A 9,010-nucleotide genomic window follows, 5' to 3' on the forward strand; every position below is an offset into this window, starting at 1 on the left:
GAGCAATCGACCACACTGTTGCATTAAAACTTTCGTTGCTATTCTGTGTGAATCCTCCTAAACAACGATTGAGTAAATCATCTCTACTCAAATCTTCATATATCGGTTTTATGGCATTGAAAATGTCTTGTGAAAGAGGAGTTTTATGTTGATATTCATGTAAACTGTCCAAGACTTTTGCTCTCTGCCACGAGCACCACGAATCTACACCGACAGGGCACTTACCATGTTGTGGTACTTGATCCGTCGAAAGTTTGTGATAAACAGTTGCCGAAATTTCATTCCGCATTTTTTCTATAGAATTCGGATTTCGACGAATGGCCAAGCCGTAATATATAGTGAGTTCATCGATTAATTTGCCGGTTAGCTTGCCTTTTCCGCCAAGACCTTTCGTGTTCTTTTTTAAAATCCGGAGTCGACTGCCCATACGATTCTGCACATGATCGATACATTCTTTTTTACAAACAGAAATATCATTGTATGGTCCAGCATCCACAATTCCTTTAAATGTCTTGCTGTCTCCATCACCGATGTAATTGACATATTTAACATTATGAAGATCTTCGGAGCGTGAAAATAGTTCGACAACTGCATCCACTTCCATCTTTCCAGCGGACCCCTCATGATTCGCTTGGCACTGCTCTACATGCGACTCAGCCCATTCTTTGTATTCTGCAGTATTCTCCTTCTTTTTCCAAAATTCGCAGCTCTTACAATATTTCGATTTAACAATAACATCGACAACTTTCTTAGTGGACCATCCTATAAGTGTGATTAATCCATAAAGCAACGAAAATCCTCGCTTTCTCCAAGATCCATCGCCGGACACAGTAATTCCATTCGTCTGTCCTTTTTCTGTAGACAGTTTCTTTTCGTCTTCAGCTGCTTTCCTAATAGATTTCATACGAACAGCTTCCGTTACGACGAGAATGTTATTAATAATACAATCGTACGTTGTTTGAAAAATCGGCCGTGGGAGATCTATAATTGCGCAAAATTTAATAATCCCATTTAGACCAATTCCTAGTAAACGCATTGCAAATATTATTCGGCGATTAACTTCGTATGCGTTGTTAATTAAGGGACAACTATTTACATAAATCTTTTCGCACTTTTCACAAGAAATTACAAGTTTAAAGCCTAAACCACGTTGACTCGCTTCTGTAAATGTCACATTTCTACCACATCGTTTACATACCAGATTTTCAGAAAGAGCAGAAAAAATCGTGAGGAAATTTATTAGTCGATATCCAAACAAGACATTTACTTCAACATTACATTCATCTTTCGACAGCTTTAGTTTCTTAGCCGATGTACTGACGCTTTCAGATTCTCTTTCTATCGAGTATCGATTGAGCACTTGCCTATTTGTGATTTTACTTCTTTGTGAAGACCACGTTTTCTTCTTAGTACCTTTCTTTGATCTGTACACTTTATCACTCATGGTGATAACAATTATCTACACAGCTTTGCAAATTGAAGCACGAACGTTCTAGATTGAGAGCGAACAGCGTCGTTTTAAACGTTATACTGGTGTTACATAGTATATATTTCAATTGTTTAGTATAATATTAGCACCACCTATAAGAATATACTGGGACTTATTATTCGTTAGCAATAGATATTATATACCTTAGGAGGAGCTTAGAAATCTTGAATTTCTGCGCGCTGCTCCGACGTGCTTAGACGATATCACGCCTTAGTTTAAAACATTAGCTGTAAAACCACTTTAAAAACTTTTTCCCGTATAAGACCTATTGTACCTTATTTTTAAGACTCTAATACATCATTTAAGATAAAAAAAATTTTTTCGATTTTCTGAAAGGTTTCACCTAGATGTTTACCCCTTAACCTAGTGATCTGTTTTGTGTTTACAAGAAGTAGCTTGTATACGTTTGCGGTAGGTAGTTTGTATTACAGTCTACGGCTTTGTGTTATTTCTACATTCATAGTTATTGTAGTAGGAAAAGATATGTAGGGGATTTATGTGACTCTATACTATATTTACTATACTATATTTATTAATAGTTTATATCGCTAGGTGCTACGCTAAGCATGTCGCTCAATCAATCGCTGGATTCACACTGCCTTTCGCTCCCTCGCATTCGCCCTAATGTCATCTTGCATACATGCACACTTTTCGTTAGAAGAAAACACACACGCACTCACGCACTCCTCGCCTGATTACTAAAACTAAACATTCGTTCAATATCTTTCGCGCTATCCCAAACACTCGACCTGGCACGCCGGTCCTTACCGCTCACGCCATAGACCCTCACGCATTCACACAGGCAACGCATTCATACAAACACGCACTCACGCTCGGTCATCCCTACAGATATATTACAAAAAACCTACTTTTAGGAATTGTGTGTGCGATATTTCTTTCTCGCGATTTTGACCTGCGCTTAGTTTGCAGTAAGGTCATTGATTAAATATTGATAGTGCTTGGTAAGGTAGTCTGTGTTTTAATTTTAAGGGGAGATTGTGTTTCCTAATTTTAGTTATGTCTTTAGTAAGTACGTTGCTTCCTAGTTTGGTTTTATAAAAATTATCTGACAACATTTTAATATAATCTAATATCGTCGGGATTTCAGTCTTATCGTGCAGATCTTGAATTCGAGCATATCTACCCTCCGATAGTATTAGTCGAAGGCATTTGTTTTGATATACCTGTAGTATCTTTATGTTGGTTGGAGCCGCGCTACACCAGACAGGGCAGGCATATAGTAGGATAGGCCTTAGTATCATTTTGTAGATCAGTTTTTTGTTGTGTTTTGATAGTTTGGAAGTGTGAACAAGTAATGGGTAGAGTTTCTTTTGTACTGAGTATACTTTGCGTATGGCTTGTTTTATATGATGATTGAATGTTAATTTAGAATCTAGGTGGACTCCTAGGTATTTAACTACGTTTATTGATTGTATTGGATGCTTCTGAACTTTTATAGGCTGGTATATTTTGCTATTTCTTTTATGTTTTTTGGTAAATACTATTGCCTCTGTTTTATTGGCATTTAATGTTATTTTCCAATGATTATAGTATTAGGTTGATGCAAAAGAAATGTCGGTTTTCAACCTTTAACTTTAAACGATCGTAACTTTTTTTATTGTAAGTTTTATTAGTCAAAATAAGAACCATTAGAATCAATACAACGTTGCCAACGAGATACAAGTTTATTTATGCCGGTAGCATAAAATTCCGGGGTTCTGGAGGTGACGAAAGCGTTGAAGGCGTTCTTGGCTTCGTCTTGGTTTTTGAAGCATTTCTCGCGCAAAAAGTGGTCAAGATGCTTGAAAAAATGGTAATCGGTGGGTGAGAGGTCGGGTGAGTATGGTGGATGGTTTCATAGCCCAACTCGTGCAGCTTTTGTCGCGTCATCATTGAAACGTGTGGTCGAGGGTTATCATGAAGAAGAATTGGACCTTTTCTGTTGACCAGTGCCGGGCACATGCGTCGAAGTTTTTGGTGCATTTCCTGGAGTTGCTGACAATACTTTTCAGCCGTAATGGTTTCGCCTGGATTCAGGAAGCTGTAATGAATAAGACCGATCGCAGACCACCAAACAGTCACCACGATCTTCTTTTGGTGAATTTTTGGCTTCGGAAAGTGCTTGGGAGCCTCATCATGGTCTAACCATTGAGCTGAACGTCGCCGGTTGTTGTAGAGGATCCATTTTTCGTCGCACGTTACAATTCGATCGAGGAAAGGATCGTTGTTGTTGCGCAGAATGAGTGCCGATGACACATCGAAACGACGATTTTTTTGGGATTCGTTCAATTCGTGCGGAATCCATTTGTCAAGCTTTTTCACTTTTCCAATTTTCTTCAAATGACGAACAACAGTCGATTGGTCAACGTTGAGTTCCTCAGCGACTTCTCGTGTGGTTTTTAGTGGGTCAGCTTTGATTAACGTCTTCAATTGTTCGTCATCAACTTCCACCAACTTCTGATGGTCGACTACCATGTTCTTCGTCTTCAAGGCTCTCATCACCATTACGAAATCGAGCGAACCATCGTTGTACTGCACGTTCGTTAACAGTATCTTGACCAAAAGCTTCGTTGATATTGCGAGCCGTCTCAGCCGCTTTTCGACCTCGTTTGAACTCGTACAAAAAAATTGCTCTTAATTGCTTCTTGTCTAGCATTGCTAAAAATGATAAAAATATAGCTATCATTAAGATAAATCATATAATATTTGTAATAAAAATAAAGAGCAGATTCTAAGCTTTAAAATGATATCCATATATTGACAAAACTTATTTCCAAATTTATTAAAATTTCAAAGATAAAGTTCAACAATATAAAAACCGACATTCCTTTTGCATCAACCTAATAGTTTTCTAGAAGGTTTAGATGTATCTGCGTTTGTTTAACAGCGACTATTGCATTAAATGAGTGTGCATATATGGTTGTATCATCTGCAAACAGAGCTATTTTTGTTTTGGAGAAGTCTGGAATATCATTTATGTAGATGTTGAATAAGTTAGGCCCTAGGACTGAGCCTTGTGGTACCCCTGCTTTTATTTTTATTTTTGATGAGATGGTTTTATTTATATCAACATGTAGGTGTCTATTAATTAGGTACGAGTGTATTAGTTTGATCAATGGGGTTGGATATGCGTTTTTAATCATCTTATATATAAGTCCATCTATCTAGACTCGGTCAAATGCTTTTTCTATGTCGAGTAATAACATCACTGTTACATTATTTTTATTGAAGTTGACACTTATGTCATTTACGATACGTACTATTTGTTGGACTGTGCTATGGTTTTTCCTGAATCCAGATTGGTAATTGTTTATTATGTCTTCTTTCTGTTCAAATTTGCTTATTCGTTTTAGAATTACTCTTTCTGCTATTTTACTCATGGTTGGTAGTAAGCTGATGGGTCTATAGCTGCTCGGCTCAGTTTTGTTTTTACCTGGTTTCAGTATTGGGATTATTTTCCCTGTCTTCCATTGTCTTGGATAATATGACAGTTTAACAGATGCATTGATGATATACATAAGTTGCACTATTGATTTGCGGCCTATATTTTTAAATATTATGTTTTGGATATTGTCTGTCCCAGGGGCTTTCCTTGATGGCAGTTTTGTTATAATATCTCTCAGTTCAACAGGAGTTGTGATAAATTTGTGCCAGCTATCATTTTGTGAATTTTGAATGTATTGTTGTACTTGAGAGATAATTTCAGTTTGTTCAATGGTGTTGTTTGTTAAATCTATGTTATGTACCCGTTCGAACTGGGGTGCAAGCATGTCAGCTTTCTCCTTGTCGGTGATAGCTTCAGTATCATTTTTTACAAGTGTAGGGATTATTTGAGGTTCATTTTTGAAAATTTTTGTCATTTTCCACAAGGAGTTATCGTTTGTATTCAGTCTTTCTAAATGTTTGGTCCATGTTTCATTCCTATGCTTTGTTATTAACATTTTGATGTTGTCCATTTTGTTTTGTTTGTTGCCATAGTTTCCGTAGCTTATTTTTCTCTTTTATTAGGTCCACTATGTGTTTTGGAAGGGCATCTCTTATTTGTTGTATTGTTTTTATGGGAACTGTTTGTTTTATAGTATTTTTTATTATGTTTCTGTATCATTGCACCTCTTGTTCTATTTCCTCTGTTGTTGTGATGTTTGGTGTTAGTTTGATGTTTTTGTTAATTATTTGCCTGAATTTAATCCAATCTGCTCTGTCATAGTCAAATGCTAATTATTATTTGTAGTTTTGATCTGTGCACCCATGGTAAATGTTATTGGATTATGATCTGATGACAATTCGTTTAGTGTGTGTATTTGAGATACGTTTGCTACATTTTTGTTTAAAGCTAAGTCTATTGTAGTTGGTGTTGTTCCATTTTCTGGGTAGTGAATAGGTTCGTCTGGAAACATGATACTACAGTTATTGTTGAGTGAATAATTGTACAAGATTACACCTCTCAGGTTGCTTACATGACAGTTCCAAGTCCCATGCCGAGCATTCAGGTCTCCAACCAACATAACCTTATCGCCTATATTTAATAATGTGTCTAGCTCTTTGGAATTGTATATTATCCTAGGACTACTATATACAGCTACTATATGTACATTGCTTGCTAACCTAATACCTAAGCATTCTATTCGAACAGTTCTATCTAATAAAATTTCTTTATGAGGTATATTGTTTTTAATTAGGATAGCTATACCTCCAGCGGTACTTGTTTTATCTCTTCTTAGGCACTTATAATCTTTAACTTTTATATTTATTTGATCATTTAGTCTCGTTTTGTTTATTAACAATATGTCTATCTTATTCCTATGTAAAAACTCTATTACTTCACCTATTCTATGTCTAAGTCCATTTGAGTTCCAACTACAAATTTTTAAACTATTCATTATCAAGTGCATCACAGAATTCTAATAATAATTGAAATTGTTGTCCAGGAGTTCTACAGTTTACTATATTGTTCCTGAAATTTCTAATTGCAGCTAGCATTTTCTTAATATTAAAAACTTTACAGAGTTCCTGTATTTCCCTTGTAAGAAACATGAAGTCTTGCACTTGTGTTTGTTTAGTTGGGTTTTTGTCACTAGCATTTGTTGTTGATTGATGCCTTTCCTGGATGGTGTTGTTAGAAGTTCTGGCAAGATATGTGTTTCCATCCATATATGTCCTATTATATGATGTGGGTGTTGTGTATGGTACTGTTCCATTGTTGCTTTTGGTCTGCATGTTGCTCTGCGTTGTTTGTGAATATGTTTTTCTTAGGGTAGGATAATGTTCTTGACTATTAGTATCAGGTACTGGTAAGCTCCTAGATATTTTGTCTTGATTGACGTTGTTTCTTGTATAATTACTTTTTGTTTCTATTGCTCTTAGTCTTTTCAGGTACTCTTTACATATAGTTGCATTAGCTGGGTGATCGCTACCACAGTTTATGCATTTGGCTGGAGTTTATGCCAAATTTATGAGGCTTATTTGGCATATATTGCGTAAATCTGCAACGGGCTTTCGTTGGAAATAACTGTTCATCTACTGTGATATTTTGATGTGGCTTATAACAAGCCTGGCTATTACTTATAAATCTGTTCCATGGTTCAGATATCAGCGCAAATTTATCTGTTTGTAACCTTTCGGATCGTTGGCTTCTTTTGTCAAAGCGTATAAATCTCAGAATTTCTATAAATCTATCTCTGCGCATTGTGTCTCGGAAGAAAGGAGGTCCCCATTTTTTCGACCATAGATAAGATGCTTTCAATGCTCTTGCTTCATACGCGCCCCGGGCATATAGTATTGCTAGAAAACTACGTAATTCAGAAACTGTGATTGTCCAGTCTTTTTTCAAAACTCAACGTGCCTCGGTTTCGGTGCAGTCTTTTATGTGTTTCATAATGTGAGTGTCAATTATCAATTCAAAAGCACTAGTTACACAACCCGACATAATATTTCTTTTTGCGTAACCAGTAGGCCCTGCGATATCCTTGAATATAAAATGAGCGGGCGGCCTACCCCTAGATTTTCCTGCTTTCAGTTTCACCCACTCTGTCCCGTCAGCTGCAATTTCAATTTCTTCCATTACATCTCGGGATGTACTTGGAATACTCGTCCTCTCATCCTCGGTGTCAGAACTAGAAATAATTCGCATCCTTTTCTTGTTACGACGCATTTTGAAGAAGTTTTCCTCTTCACTATCCGAAGATCCTTCCATTTCTCCAGTTTCAGTGGATTCAGAATATTCACTGTAATCTTCACTTTCACATAATTCATATTGATCTTCTTCGGAGGTACCCTCAGAACAATCGTCATTGATGTTGATAATTTTGGTCAATTTCTTACTATATCTCCTGTTTTTACTTATGATTGCTAGAAAAGGGTGATCGGCGAAAGTAAAAAAATACTGTGCCCAAATTCAATTACCCTATTGTAAATACCTACAATAAGCGGAAACTACAATAACCGAAACTTTTGCACACTGTCTTCGAAAAATGTTCTTACCACTGTCACTGCAGCAACTATACTGAAGATCGTCTCGTGCCTTAGAGATATCTTTGGAGATCGTTACAGATCGATCTTCGCGGCATACGAAACTCAAAGCATACCGCAGCCTAACGTCGGCTATCGCCGGCTGTGAAAATTGCTTGTGTGCGTTGTTATGTGTGCACTAACACATCAACCGATAATCTTTTCAATACGACATTTAGTCTGTTGCATGCTTTGAGTTTCGAATGACGCGAGGATTACTCTGATAAGCGATTTCGTTCAATGCGAAGTAACATGACACCCGGGCCATACAATTCGCTTTATGTCACATTATCGAGGCGCTATTGAGATAATGAGTTGGGGCACCTTAGACTTTTCTTTCACTCTTATATTTACTATTAGAGGAATAATTTTACAAACGAAGCAAATATATAAGGTTTGTTTACATATTCAGCTAACCCGTCAATTTGACGGGTTTCGTAGAGATAGGTGTACCACATACAAATTTCAAAATTTAGAAAGCTTAGGAAAATAATAATTATGTGTATAAATTCTTTTAATGAAATTATAAATTTACGATGCATAGTGGTTAAGATTAATGCTATGGTTTTTTGGGTATTTCATTTCAAAGTTTGAAATCCGTCAAATTGACGGGTCCCGTAAACCTAGTGTTAAATCGGCGTTGATGTCAATGTCCATTTCGTGTAATTTGTCTACGGCGTCGAAAAATCTCCTGAGGTGTTCGCGAACATCTTCGCCCTCGTGCATACGCTGTAGAATTAATTTCTTCAACAGCGTAGCCTTACGTGCGGGACCGCGTGACTGATAAATCTGTTCCAGCTTTTGCCATACCTCGTTCGATGTTTTGCAGTCCTTAATCTGCTTCAATTCCGACGGATTGATTGATAATATTATATCGGATTTCGCCATGTCGTCGTTTCTAGCCCACGTGCGGAACGCTGCTTCCGATGTTGGATCGTCGGCCGTCACTTTCGGTGCTTTCGCTTCACCATTGACGTAACACCACGCATCGTTCTTTACCAATAACGCACGCAT

The 9,010-nt window shown here is 37.0% G+C and overlaps 2 protein-coding genes across 2 annotated transcripts; both read right to left on the reverse strand.

Annotated features, from left to right (window-relative positions):
- Positions 1-3,119: 3,119 nt before the first annotated feature.
- Positions 3,120-4,145, reverse strand: LOC108573934 (histone-lysine N-methyltransferase SETMAR-like). Its single transcript, XM_017936425.1, is given in 3 exon segments — positions 3,120-3,343; positions 3,346-3,937; positions 3,939-4,145. Coding segments are annotated over 3 exon segments (1,023 nt in total).
- Positions 4,146-7,322: 3,177 nt separating this feature from the next.
- LOC108573931 lies at positions 7,323-9,010 on the reverse strand. The gene is made up of 2 exons (XM_017936421.1): positions 8,620-9,010; positions 7,323-7,837 (listed from the first exon to the last, which is right to left on the reverse strand). Exons 1-2 carry the CDS (start codon positions 9,008-9,010, stop codon positions 7,323-7,325), a joined length of 906 nt encoding a protein of 301 aa, XP_017791910.1.

The sequence above is a fragment of the Habropoda laboriosa genome, unplaced genomic scaffold (assembly GCF_001263275.1).
Source record: "Habropoda laboriosa isolate 0110345459 unplaced genomic scaffold, ASM126327v1 scaffold173, whole genome shotgun sequence".
Taxonomy (NCBI): Eukaryota; Metazoa; Arthropoda; class Insecta; order Hymenoptera; family Apidae; genus Habropoda; species Habropoda laboriosa.